This window comes from Panthera uncia, assembly GCF_023721935.1.
Source record: "Panthera uncia isolate 11264 chromosome D3 unlocalized genomic scaffold, Puncia_PCG_1.0 HiC_scaffold_8, whole genome shotgun sequence".
Classification (NCBI taxonomy): domain Eukaryota; kingdom Metazoa; phylum Chordata; class Mammalia; order Carnivora; family Felidae; genus Panthera; species Panthera uncia.
This window is the reverse complement of record NW_026057586.1, coordinates 14,099,231-14,113,690: the sequence shown is the minus strand read 5'-3', so window position 1 is coordinate 14,113,690 and position 14,460 is coordinate 14,099,231. Positions and strand designations below refer to the sequence as shown.

Here is a 14,460-nt window from a genome sequence, read left to right as displayed (position 1 = left end):
GTGTCGGTGAGGAGAGGCCGCCGCTAGAACAGCCTGCTTTCTTGGGACACTTCCCTATCACAAGACCAAGTTCTCACCAAGGGCCGATGACTCATCCTCTGCGTGTTCTCTCTTCCTCTCCCCTTGTAGGAAATGTGACTGGAAACAGTAACTCCACGTTTATTTCCAGCGGGCAGGTGATGAACTTCAAGGGCGACATCATCGTGGTCTACGTCAGCCAGAACTCCCAGGAGGGCCCGGCGGGGCCCGGCGGCGGCGGCGGCGGCGGCGGCGGCGGCGGCGCGGGGGAGCCGGTGGGCCGCCCGGTGCAGGAGGAGAGCCCGCCGCGCTGCGACTCGTTCGCGGGCCTCGGGCCGCGCTTCCCCGACCCATGCGCTGACCTGGAGGCGCGCCCGGGCGGGGGGCTGCAGGAGTGCGGCTCCCCCGGGCCCGACAAGGCCTCGCGGCCGGTGCAGGAGCAGGGGGAGGCCGACAAGGGCGCGGCAAGGGCGCGGCGCTGAGCGGCGGGTGACTCGCGGCGGCTCTCGGCGCCCCCTCGGAGCCGCTCTGCGGTGGGGCGGGCGCGGACCTCGGGGCCATCCAGCCCGGGCTCGGCGGGCACCACGGGGGCCGCGCGTTCCTACTTGGAGGCGGGGAGCCGCACGCACCTGCGCCTGGGCGGGACCGGGGCCAGGAGCGGGCCGGGAGGAGGCTCGCGCGCCCGTGCCCGGGCGGGGCCTGGGGACGGAGCGCACCTGCTCCCGGGCGGGGCCTGGGGGCCGCGCGCACCTGCTCCTGGGCGGGGTCTGGGGAACCGCGCGCACCTGCTCCTGGGCGGGGCCTGGGGACTGCGCGCACCTGCTCCTGGGCGGGTCAGGGCGGCAGCCCCGATCTGCGCCCAGACGTCCCACTCTTCGGTACATCGTCAACTTACCTGACATTCTCCACCTATCTTGCTCTTTATAGAATCGGGCACTTTTGAAAAACCTGCATTTGTTGTCACCATTCACTGTTACCCACAGTCACGTATCAACTGATGACACGGGTAGATGTCGCTCCACTTTTTACCTCCTTTTAGGGTTTTCCTCCATCCCCTCCCATTCCCCATTATCATTTCATCAGTAGTTTGTCTCTTCATGGCATCTGTTTTAGTGATTGTTATGTTCTTTTTGGGTCTCCACCCCCCCATATTTGTATTTCACTTCCATAACATTTTTCTTGATACAACCCCCCCCCTTTTGTTTTTACTCTGTAACGATTTTCTTGAAAATTATCCTTAGGGTGTTGGTCTTCTTTACATATATTTGCACCCCTTCTTGCAAGTAGGCTCCCTGTGTTTTGGTGACGGCTTTTTTGGGGGGTAGGGAGGTCTGTACTAAGCACTTTTGGGAAAAGGCTAGGACTGTGAAGCTTGGAGGGAGGCTCAGGGAGCAACTGGAGTGACTTTTTGTTTTTGAAATTTTTTCTGTGTTCTCGTTTTTTTAGAGGAAGGAAAAAGGGAAACCCTACTTCCCCCTGAATGTTTTTAAGACTCTGTCAATCCTCAGGCAGAACTAAGTGGTAGTGTGTCCTTCTTTCCCCCACTCCCAAAATGGTTCACCCCTGAGGTGGATGTATTTACTCATTCCAGTAGAGGCCGTCAGGTCCTAGCTGAATCTCTAAAGATCCAAGTTGCTGCAGCTTGGTGTTCTTACTTTAAACAGAATCCTCATATTATGCATTTAAGAAAACTTATCACAGAGACACTTTTCTCTTAGACCAGCCCTCTTGTGAGGAAACACACAGCATGAGTCAGATTGAAAGGAATTACCTGGGTTGGTCCATCCGTTGTGGTGAGTATTTAATCTCCTCAGGTGCCAGGGGCCACAGGTGCCCAGCTGAAGGAGTGGCCATCATTGATTTCTCCCTACTGGTTGCAGATCTCTTGGAAATGCTGGAAAACTATCAGCCAGTTATGAATTTTAATGGAGAAGCAGAGGGTGGCTCTATAATTTATGGGACTCCTTTGCTGGCAAAAAACAAAAACAAACAAACAAACAAAAACCCCTGCAGGAAGTAATTGCATTGCCAGGATGATTAGTTTATGGGAACTTACTATCTGTTCTGCCCATTTTGTTAACATCCATCCAAAAAGAGATGTTATGGGGCGCCTGGGTGGCTCAGTCGGTTAAGCATCTGACCAGCTCAGGTCATGATCTCATAGTTTGTGGGTTCAAGCCCCACATCGGGCTCTGTGCTGACAGCTCAGAACCTGGAGCCTGCTTAGGATTCTGTGTCTCCTCCTCTCTCTGCCCCTCCCCTGCTCATGCGCTCTCTCTCTCTCTCTCTCCCTCTCTCTCTCTCTCAAAAGTAAATATTAAAAATTAAAAAAAGAGATATTATAAAAGTGGAAGAAACCATTATACCTTTTGATATGGAATGTATTAAACAGAAAAATATGGTTCACAGAGTAGAATGCTGAGCTAAAGACCCAAGTTTCTGCTATGACTGTTATCATCTCACTGATGCTACTTTTCCCATTCTGCGCTTTCATTTTTCTTTCTGTAAAAAAGCACTAGTGATCATTTTTGACACTTTCCTCACCCAGAGATAACAAAAGGATGCTACAGTGAATGTTAACGTATCTTGAGCTCCTTAAATAAAAGGTGCTAAATAAATACATAAGAATCTACTTTCACAAAAAGGTAGTATTCTTTCCTACCCTGATCCCTACATTCTATATTGATCCAAACACAATTAAATGGTAGAAATGTATCGCAAAACAGGTCCGTATCTGTGTATTACAGAGATGTTTGTGACAAATGTAAACAGAATATAATGAAGACAATAATGAAAAATTGTTTGGGGAATGTGACAAAGAGATTATTAAACTTATATTTGACCATAAAAAAAAATTTTTTTTCATGGCTTGTTTAAACAGGGCTCTTTGTAAGGTAATGGTGTGACTTACTCCTGATCTCTAAGTTGTGCTGTGGTGTCGGATGTTGGTTATATTGTGTCTTATTGGTCGAAACCTCAACAACAGAGTTGGTACAGAAATTGCTTCGCTTTGACGGGATATCTGCTGTTGATCTCATAATAAGAAAATTCTTTAAAACCCAGGCTGGCTGTGCAGTGAAAGAGTTGAAATGGATTCTAGGGTCTCCTACCCACATTTAACTCAGCTACCAGAAGAAGGAAGAATTCATTTCTCTCTCTACCTGTAAGTGCAAAGAGCAGTTTGAATGTGATGTACTAGAACCTTCCTCTGGTGGGGGAGGGGGATGCATCCCTGCGGTGAAATAAACCACTAACTTTTGGGGTCCCAGTTCCATGAGCTGGCTTAGCTTGGTTGGGTGTTCGGGCCTGGGTGAGCCCGGGTAGGCTGACTTACCCACGTGCGGTCTGCAGGCTGGCTGGCTGGGGTTGGCTGGGCCAGACTGAGCCTGCCCACATGCCCCCTCATCCTTCCAGCAAGCCAGCCAGACCTTCTCTGGTGGTGGCAGAGTTCTGAGAGAGCAAGCACACGCGTGCCAGGCTCTTTGAGGCCTAGACTTAAAGTAGCATGCTGTTACTTCTGCCACAGTCTTTTGGCCAAAGCGAGACATGGGCAGCCCAGACTTAAGAGTTGGGGAAAACAGACCCCCGGCCTTTAATGGGAAGAGTTGCAGAGCAATATAGGGAGAGGGAGGGATGCAAGGAGAGGGAGAGTGAGTCCCTTCTCCCGTCTATCTACCCTCACATCCCTTCAGTGGAGAGGACTGTGGATGCCCATGGAGAGACACCCACATCCACGGTTCAGTAGTGAAGTTCCTTCCAAAGCTAAGTGCACTTTCTTGGGGAGCTGGGTCTACTGTACTGCATTCCATTGGCACAGATCATGGCAATGGTACAGTTTGGAAAGTCGGGAAAACTGGTGAAACACCTGGGCAGAGGAGCCTGTTATATTGACAGATAAGAGATGTCCTGTTCACTCTTCATGCTGAGTCAGCAAACAACTCTTTACAGTTAGGTACTGGGCAAAAGATGAGCCTGACCGAAGGTTCTGTCTCTGGTGGAAGAGGTGTCCTTTCGAAACGTCTGCCTGTTGTCTGAGGGGCCGTGACTCCCCTTGGCCATCTGCTCTGGGGAGCCGTGGGGTCCTGTGGGGCACCAGTTGCATAACCCCCTTTGAGGAGAGGGAGTAAGCGTTCAAAGGCCTAAACGAGTTGTCGTTTTTATTTAGTGTGCTTTTTATGCCTGGGCCCTGAGCACCCCTGAGAAAGGGGCTGAAGCCAGCTGGAGAGTCCTGAGCCATCTGGGGACATCCTAGGGAGTTAGCGAAGACTTTGGACATTGCTGTGCTCACCAGAGGAGCTTCTAGGAAGAGGTTATCTGTGGAATTCCTGCCGGCCGCCAAGGGAGGGCCCTGCTGGTTGGTGAACAGACTGCCTTGCTGCAACCGTAGCCTTGCCAGAAAGAGGTGGGGACCTAAAATCGGGCAGTGGTGGGGCCAGCAGCAGGCACAGAATGTCTGGTGCAAGCACTGAAGCCGAGCCCAGCAGTGAAGGGGGGCACAGACGCTGGGAATCCTGGACGGGCATTTCCACGGCAGCCCCACTCAGGAACCGCCTCCCTTGGTAAAACAACCCAGTGTCCCCTAAGGTTTGAACAAGGGGAGCACAGAATACATTTCCAAGTGGAGAGGAACACAAGTGGATTGTGACCCTCTAAGATCCTCTTTGCCCTGATTTCTCATGCTCTTCTGAGCCTGACACTCAGTCTCTGTCTCTGTCTCTGTCTCTGTCTCTCTCTCTCTCTCTCCCTCCCTCCCTCTCCCTCATTACTACCCAGTTATCTTGACCCCAGGGTAAAGTTGAACCTCCTTCTTAGTTAACAACTCTTTCTTCCACTCCCCTTCGTAAAGCTGACTGTGCAGGAACACTTTCCAAACAACAACAACAAACTCTTCATTTAAGAATAAGGTAACTGGGGAGCTGGGGTGGGGGGCGCCTGGGTGGCTCAGTCGGTTAAGTGTCCGACTCTTTATCTCAGCTCAGGGCATGATCTCATGGTTCACGAGTTCAAGCCCCACACCCACTCAGGCTATACGCTGACATCACAGAGGCTGCTTGGATCTCTCTCTCTCTCTCTCTCTCTCTCTCTCTCTCTCTCTCCCCCTTCCTTGCTAGCATGCACTCTCTCTCTCTCAAAATAAATAAATACACCTAAAAAAAAAGAATAAGATTAGCAATAGCATAGACGTTAAATGACAAATTGCAGGACTTTGATAGTAACTTCATTCTACTGCAAGGCACCGGTGAGGTTCCCCTGTTCCCCTATGTAATGGGACGAGCAGAAGAGTAGCAGTCAGACCTGAGGTCAAAACTCAGCCCTGCCGCTCGCTTACGGACTTGCCTCCTGCGGCTTGACTTCTTAGCCTTATCTCCCACGTATGTTAATTGAAGATGATAATATTAGCGTATATACGGTGGTGCGAGAATGAAGTGGGATGAGTCCCTGTGCACCGGCAGAGCTCCTAGAAGATGGTGGCTGCAGAGCCCCATCTGTCACACGTCACTCTCCCTCTGTCTCCTACAGCTCTCCATCCCTGGACTCAGCGGTGGTGTCAGACCTCATGCTCGCTTCCTGTAAACTCACCCTGCCGTCCACCTTGGACGCATTCCCACTCTTTTTAAAAAAATTTTTAATGTTTATTTATTTTGAGGGGGGGAAGGGCAGCAAGAGAGGGAGACACAGAATCGAAGCAGGTTCCAGGCTTGAGCTGTCAGCACAGAGCCTGACACAGGGCTCGAACTCACAAACCATGAGATCATGACCTGAGCCGAAGTCGGCCACTTAACCGACTGAGCCGCCCAGGTGCCGCTCCCATTGTTTGAAGCTAGGTCTGAGGGCTGTGCCTTTTCCGTAGCGAATTCACAAGACTGTGATGGCTGACCCAAACTTGTCATCTTCTGCCATCACCCTTGGAGAGAAGGGGGCTTATGTCCCATGTAGCCCATAATATACTGCCTTAACTGGCCAGTACAGTTAGAATGGACGCTGGTGGGCCTTTCTCTCCTGGCCTCAGACATTTGGGGAAACCGAGGGATAGCAGGTTGAAAGGCTGTGTTTCTTTTTCTCCCAGTGTCCCTGATGTCTCTCCCAGTTTGGGAAGGATAGGGTAATAAATTGGCCACCAGCTTGGAAGAGGTGGCTTATAGGCCCAAGCCCCTTTGGGGGGGGCAGGGGGGTAACTGGAGTGTTTCACTGTGACCCAGGCTCTTGATTTCTTAGGGGCAGGTGTAGCCCCGGAAATAAGCTACGTGGACTATAAAGTCATGAGAAAAACTACATTCTTTTTTTTTTTAACATATTTTTAATCCCTTCTAGATGGTATTTCTTCTTTTTTATTTTTTTTTTTAACATTTTATTATTTATTTTTGAGGCAGAGAGAGAGAGAGAGCATGAACAGGGGAGGGTCAGAGAAAGAGGGAGACACAGAATCTGAAACAGGCTTCAGGCTCTGTGCTGTCAGTACAGAGCCTGATGCGGGGCTCGAACCCACAGACCGTGAGATCATGACCTGAGCCGAAGTCGGACGCTTAACCGACTGAGCCACCCAGGCGCCCCAGAAAAACTACATTCTTAAGATGAGACTCTTATGAGTTGTCTTAATTTAGGCAGAGGTGGCAAAACATCTTACCCTAAAGTAGAAAAGCAAATTCAATTTATTGACTTTTGCGACCTATTGCAATGGCAAAGAAACGATGGAAAAATGAATATTTAAAGTTCTTAAAAGAGGGGCGCCTGGGTGGCTCAGTTGGTCGGGCATCCGGCTCTTGGTGTCAGCTCGGTCTTGATCTCGGGGTTGTGAGTTCGGGCCCTGCGTTAGGCTCTGTGCTAGCTGTGGAGCCTGCTTCAAAAAACAAAAAACAAAAAAACAAAACAAAACAAAAACCCCACAACAGATAAGTAAAGTTCTTAAAAGAGCTTTTTTTTAGATATTTACTATATCAGTGGAAAAGCAAACATAATTTTTGACATCAGGTTTATTGAGTTTGTGATTTACCTCCAGTAAGATTCACCCTCTTTAGGTATACATTTTTATTATAAATTGTGACAAAAATGTATAGTTGTACAGCCACCACAATCAAGACATAGACTATTTTCAGCACCCTAAAACTTCCTGTTTCTTTTTCTAATCAGCCCTCTTTGTGCTACCCCTGCACCCTGGCAACCACGATCTATTCTCTGTCCCTATAGTTTTGCCTTTTCCAGTATGTCGTGTAAATGGAATTATATAGTAAGGTAACCATTCGAGTTTGGCTTCTTGCCCTGAGGCTCCATCCAAGTTGTTGGAGGCGTCAGTAATTTGTTCCTTTTTGTTGCTGAGTAGTATTCCGTGGTACGGATGCTCCACAGTTTGTCCATTCACCCACAGTTGGATTCTCTCCAGTTTGGGACTGTATATATAATTGCAAAATTGTTTTTCAATCAAAATTGTTTTTCAAAGTGGCTGTGCCATTTTGCATTCACATCAGCCGTGAATGAGAGTCGCGGTTGATCCACATCCTCGTCAGGACTTGGTATTGTCACTTGTTAGTTTTGTTTAATTTTTTAAAGTTTGTTGAGAGAGAGAGAGAGAGAGAGAGAGAGAGAGAGAGAGAGAGAATCCCAACCAGGCTCTGCCCTGTCAGCTCAGAGCCTGAAGTGGGGCTCGGATTCACGAACCATGAGATCGTGATCTGGGCTGAGATCAAGAGTCAGACGCTTAACCGACTGAGCCACCCGGGCCCCCCAGTTGTTTGTTTTAATCTGAGCCATTCTGCTAGATGTATAGTATCTCATCGTGGCTTTAATCTGCAGTCCACAGCTGAGCATCTTCTCATATGCTTATTTGGTTATCTTTATCTCTTACTTGGTGAGACATGTGTTCCAATCTTTTGCCCGCTTTTTTTTTTTTTTTTAAGTAAACTCTATGCCCAACGTGGGGCTCGAACTCAAAACACTGAGACCAAGAATCACACGCTCTACCAACTGAGCCAGCCAGGGGCCCCTTTTGCCCACTTTTTAATTGGGTTGTTTGTTACTGAGTTTTGAAAGTTCTTTAGATATTCTGGATACAAGAATATATAGGTTTTTAAGGCCTTTCTACTTCAATGGCAAAGAAACCATGGAAGAATACATACTTAAGGCTTTTGGAACATTCTGGAAGTATCTACTATTAGAAAAAATAAAGGTATTAAAGTTTTTTTTATTTTCTAAGGAAGTTAAGTCTCAGGAGATGTATACCAGTAATGTTTATTCAGAGTAAATATGTCTACAATGAAACCACATTTCACAAGAGGACTCGCAGTGTCAGGGCCAAGAGTCACCATGTGCTCAGGGGACTGTCATGTCCTGTAAGGCTTCATGGAATGCACAGAAGTCACATTTCTAGGGAGCACACTCACCCACGGAAACTGCGTTTTGTGAGTGACATGCTGTTAGAAATGTCTTTTATCGGCCGAGGAAACATGGAATGTTTTTCTATTGATATTTTCTGATTTTTTTTTTAACTTACTTATTTGCATTCAAGGTAGTTAGCATACAGTGTAGTGTTGGTTTCAGGAGGAAATCCAGTGATGCATCCCTTACCTATGACAGTGCTCGTCCCAACACGTGCCCTCCTTAATGTCCGTCACCAATTTGATTATTTTTTTTAACGTCTACTTATTTATTTTGAGAGAGAGTGAGAGTGCATGCATGCCAGCTGGGGAGGGGCAGAGAGAGAGGGGGAGAGAGAGAATCCCAAGCAGGCTCTGCACTGTTAGCACAGAGCCTGACGTGGGGCTCAGTCTCACGAACTGTGAGATCATGACCTGAGCCGAAACCAAGAGTCTGACTCTTGGGGCGCCTGGCTGGCTCAGTGGGTTAAGCATCCAACTTCAGGTCAGGTCACGATCTTGCGGTCTGTGAGTTCAAGCCCTGCATCTGGCTCTGTGCTGACAGCTCAGAGCCTGGAGCCTGCTTCGGATTCTGTGTCTCCCTCTCTCTCTCTGCCTCTCCCCTGCTCACGCTGTCTCTGTCTCTCAAAAATGAATAAACGTTAAAAAAAAAAAAAGAGTCGGACACTTAACCGACTGAGCCACGCAGGTGCCCCCCATTTCATTCTTTTTATATTAATAATATTATATTAATGAGCTACTGGGTGAGGAGAAAAAAAATAAAGACAAACTCCATTATCCTCTGTGTGTGGAAATGAAGAGAGCAGGTGGCCTTGGGAATAGATAGATTTTGTTATCAGGGGAAAGGCTGTTGGTCACATGAATGGAGGGCTACGTCATGTCTGTCGGCCAGAAGGTGACAGGGGCTCTTGTGCCCTGATGAATGCCTCCGCAGTTGGCCCTTGTCTGCAGGGAGGAAGCCCAGCACCTCCCAAGAGGGTCAATGCTAGGGAGCTTCTCGAAGGATCAGGATCATCCTAAGTGAGGTCCCCCAGCAGGAAGGACACCAAAGGCTCCAGAAGGACTCTTGTGCTGGTGGTGGGGTTGGAGCTGGACAGGCGGGGGCTCCTGCAGGCCCAGCCTCCTCCGACTCAGCTCTGGAGACAACGGCCGGCCACGTGCGAGCAAGGTAAGTCTGCCTTTAACCCTGGGGCCTCGCCTCCCCTCAGCAGTACACAAGTGTCTGTATGACTGGGACAGTGCTAGACAGTGACCAGAGGCTGTGACAAGGCACAACTGAGCTCGCTAGCCTTTCTCCTCCTCTCTGGGGTGTTTGGAATGATAATCTGTTCCCTTTAGACTAAGAGCTTGGGTTTCTTGGAGGACTAGAGGGGGAGGCTTCACGTGTGAGCGATTGGACATATGGGGTTCCAGCAATTAATAGGAAATAGGAAAAATAAAAGAGATGTGGCTGTATTTACACATGCAGGTGGTAAAGAGGAACGTGCCAGAGGGGGACCGATGATGGGAAAAGAGGAATCAGGATATTGTGAAGTTGACCACTACTACCCCTCCCTATCCAAAGGACCAAACAAAGTCTTTCATGCGGACTCCATGGCCCCACGCCTTCCAGGTTCATTTCACACTATTCTCTTCTACTCCAGTGGCCCTGCTCTTTTCTCTAGTGCACACACTGCCTGCCTCAGGGCCTTTGCATATGCTGTTCTCTCAGACTTCAGCTTTTTCCCCACAGTTCTTCCCCTGGACCTGACTTCTTTCCTGTGAGATAGATAAGGAAGGTATTAGTGACTCTTTTTAAAAGAAAAACAAAAATCAGAAAACAAGGACAATCTAGATGAGGAGAGGCCATGACTTGGAGTAGGGGTCACTGATGAGAAGAAAGTATCAGAACCAGAGAGTCTCTCTGGCTGCCCCTCCCCATCCTCTTCCACGATTCCTCTCCAACTTCCCTGCCCTCTTTTCTGTGTTTCCTCTTTCCGTGTCCCTTCCTCCTTTCCTCTATCTGTCTCTGTTCTTGTCCCCTTCCTCCTGAGCCTCCCTCACCCCAGGGCCCCTGACTGCAGAGGGTGCCATGGTGAGATCTTCTTGCTAGAGCTTAACCTTCTACCAATTGCTCTCTTAGAACGTGGCCTCTTCCTAGAAATTACCCTGTTTGTTCCTCTTGCACCCGTGGGCATATTGCTTCTATTCACGGTGAAGTCCAGACCCCATCTTCCCCAGGAAGGACCCCCTCAGACACAAAGGGCCGGGTTTGGACGCTGCCTCACCATTTCAGCCAGCGGCAGCGTGTATGGATCCGTAGCACTGTCTTTAAAAAATGGGTTTTTACACCGTTAAGCCCTGCCTGGTTGTAGTTGAAACCCATGGCAATGCCTCTGACCCGCTTCGGTGGTTTGTACAAAGGTTTCGGGCACTAGGAACCCGGTCAGGTGAAGTCACATCAATTCAAAGAATGTCAGGAAAGCAGGGAAAAGTGAACCCCAGAATGTCGGAAGGGTAGGAATGACATAGGTCCAGACACTGCCCCTCTGTTCTTCCTCCTTCCTGTTCCTCCCCGTCTCCCTTCATAGTTTTTCTCTGCACGGTGCGTATAACGGCTGCTCTCTTACCTAATCTTCGGGTCCCAAAGGCTTCCATTCCCAGTGTCTACTACCTACTGGCCAGATATGTGTGTTTGTGTGTGTATGTAATATATAAACTTTGTGTAGGTATATGTACAGTACATGAGCTACCCGGTTTCTACATACGACAGTTCCAAATTCTGAGAGATGGCCTCTGGTCAGCCCAACATAACATAATCAGAGTATCGTTCATAGGCTGTGTGGGTCGCCCCAACCAGCTGTGGCCGAGGAGGGTCACTAACATAAAACAAGGCCACCTGGGACAGTCAGACCTGTGGCAGGAATGTGTCCAGCAGAGGACGGAGGAGGGTGGACCATGTGTGCACCCTAAACTATGCGTAGCCCCAAACTGCTTCGGTCCGATGACAAGCGCAAACAGGATGAGGTAGGACCTTTTTCTCTTCCTAATTCTGCTATTGTTTATGACTCAAGAAGAGATGTATTTTTCTAGTTGGAAGCCATAAGAAGCAGCCGCAACAGTTTAAGGTTCTGCTCTGGAGAAGATGGGGGGAAAGTGGGGCTATTTAGATAGGCATTCCTCGTGAGTCTTCCTTTTTAAAACAGGCATTTTTATTAAGCTGGAACTGGCTATGATTCAGAGAGTAAAGGAAGGATAGAGCAACAATTCCTGATGTATGAAGCAGCCGTAGAAGAGAAGGAAGTCCCGCCATTTGCAACAAGGATGGACCTTGAGGACATTACGCTAAGTCAAATAAGTCAGACAGACAAAGACAAATACTGTACAATCTCACTTAGATGCAGAATCTAAAAAACCAAACTCACAGAGACAGGGACTATAATGGTGTTTTCCAGGGGCATGGGGGTGGGGGAAACGGGGAGATGTTGGTCAAAGGGTACAAACACCCAGTTATAAAATGTGTAGGTTCTGGGGGGTTGAATAGACAGCTTGGTGACTATAGTTAGCAATACTGTATTAAATATTTGCAAGTTGCTAAGGGAGTTGATCTTGCATGTTTTTACCACACACACACACACACACACACACACACACACATGCAAAATAGTAATTTATGAGGTGATGGAAGTGCTAACCTTATTGTGGTAATAATTTCACAGTATATACATGTATCAAATCAGCCATTGTGTGCCTTAAACTTACACGGTGTTGTATAACAATTATATCCCAACAAATCTGGGAGGAAAATAATTCCTGACCATAAACGATACAGACCTTAAGCCCTGCAAGAGTTTAAATGTCAGGCCTGTCAGCACAGCCAGGGCCCCGAGCTCTGACTAGGATCCTTTCCCGGTGCCGAGCTGTCATTTAAGGCTGAGTCTCTGTTCTTGACCTTAAATTCCCGTTGTGAATAAATCCACTTGTGGCTGCCAGCAGGGAAGGGGCAACAGCAGCGATCACTGGCAATTCTGTTGCAGGAAGAAGAAGAGAATGTGAGGAAAGAGCAAGCCTCCCCTCACATCAGTTAGCCCTTGGGCGAAAGACCACCATTTGCTTGAAGCAACCTGCTGAGTAACGTACACACAGGTTATGTCACTACAGCAAACCTACGAGGGGACTATTGTTAACTTTACAGAACAGGAAATAGGGTCAGAGAGGTTAATGAACTTCCACAAGCTCGCAAAGCTAGTATGGGGACTTTGCACCCACGCTCCAGAGTTTGTGTTCCTGCCCGCCATTGTAACGATTTTGCAGATAGCAGGGCATGTTCATATCCGGTATGTTTTCCTTCCTCTAAACTATTCCGTTTTTAGCTGTAGCGAAATGATGTACGTAGGGTTGCACTGCTGTGAACGAAAGAAGTCAGCAATGAAAATAATTTTAAAAGACTGCAAACCTTTTCGTTACAATCTTAGCTCCTCAAATTCAATAGCGAGCCCTCACACTCTGCATTAGATACTTTATATCCTAAACCTACAGTCTGTGGGCCCGCGTCCCAAAAAAGATCCCATTCTGTGAGTAGGATGATACTGCTTATCCTCTTTTAGCACGTAGAGCAGATGTAGATTCATGTACGGTGTTAGAAGGATGAGCAGCCCCCCGTGGTGGCTGATGGGCATTTGCCCGTGACGGCACCCCACCACGTGTGTGCTCTGGACCCTCTAGATCTGTGTCGATGACTGCATATTTGTTACAGCATTTGTTATAAATGAGGAAACAGCCACCATGACATGGCTAAGACTGCTTTAAAGCCAAGCAAACAAATATAAAGCCAGCAGTTACTTGACGCGCCCACATCCCAGCATCCATGGATGGTGTGGTCGATGAGTAGACAACGTCCATGGGACAGAGAACCTTTTCCAAAAGGGACAGATGGTGACCACTGTTCTCCAAGAGCACTGCAGTTCAGCCACGGGCCCTGTCAACTGAGTGCATTGCCTCCTGGTCGGACAGAAGAGAGCAGGTATAATGCAGCACCTGCTAGACCTCGGACGGGCAAAGGACCCACCCACCCTGCCCACAGGGCATCAAGGCTGTTGACAAAGGCTTATTCAACATCAGCATGATACCTAGGAAGTCACAAAAGGCCCGGTTCTTCAATCAGTTTTATGGAGACTATATTATTTACATGCAGTAAAATTTACCTTTCAAAAAGATCTACAGTTCTATAAATTCCAACAAATGCATGTGGTCATATAACCATGCCACAATCAAGACATAGAATGCTTCTGTTATTCGCAAAGTTCCCTCCTGATCCTTTGTTGTCAGTCATTTCCTCCCCACACCAGCCCCTGGCAACCACTCATCAATTCTCTGTCCCTGCAGCTTTGCCTTTTCCGCAATAAATGGAATCGTATGGTGTGTAGCCATTTGAGGCTGGCCTCTTTCTCTGGGTACAATGCTGGTTTCTGCATGTATAAGGAGTTTGTTCCTTTTTACGACTGAGCAGTATTACTATGCAGTAGTTTATTTGTTCGCCGGTTGAGCCACATTTGGGTTATTTCCAGTTTGGGGTAATTATGAATAACATTGCTATAAACCTTCACATACAGGTTTTCATGTGGACGTGGTTTGCAGGCTGGACTGTCTGGTAAGCACATGTTTACATTCCAGCCGTGCATGAGAGACCCCCTTGCTCCGATCCTCACTAGCATATGGTCTTGCCCACAAATTGACTCTAAAAACAGTTAAAAATAGTTGCTAATGACGGGCAGAGTTTGTTTTGTTACCTAAAAGCAAGGATTCTATACACTTTAGATCAATCCGAAGAAGTTAATGATGAAATAAAGTGTTTTTCTGGGTAACTGCGCCCTTAAATTATGGCTTTTTCCCTGTCACTATTTAATTAAAACTCTTACAAACATCCTAGATACCCAGGTAGTAGGTAGAATAGCAATTGATCTCATGCTCCACGGATATTTTTAAACATTCAAATGAGGTTGTATTTTCATTAAAAGGAAGCTTTCGACTTCCTTAACGTTGTTTTGAAAAGATTGCAAAGATTCCTGTGCTCTGGGGAAAACCAAAACCAGAA

The 14,460-nt window shown here is 47.9% G+C and overlaps 1 protein-coding gene across 3 annotated transcripts in view; it reads left to right on the top strand.

The window, feature by feature from the left end:
- TNFRSF11A (TNF receptor superfamily member 11a) overlaps window positions 1-11,837 on the top strand; it is a 65,948-nt gene extending 54,111 nt beyond the window's left edge. For all 3 annotated transcript variants that reach the window (XM_049619774.1, XM_049619773.1, XM_049619775.1), the window contains one exon: window positions 130-11,837. In XM_049619774.1, coding sequence (XP_049475731.1) covers window positions 130-500 — 371 coding nt within the window. In that variant the 3' untranslated portion in view covers window positions 501-11,837. The remainder of the gene's footprint in view (window positions 1-129) is intronic.
- Window positions 11,838-14,460: the final 2,623 nt, after the last annotated feature.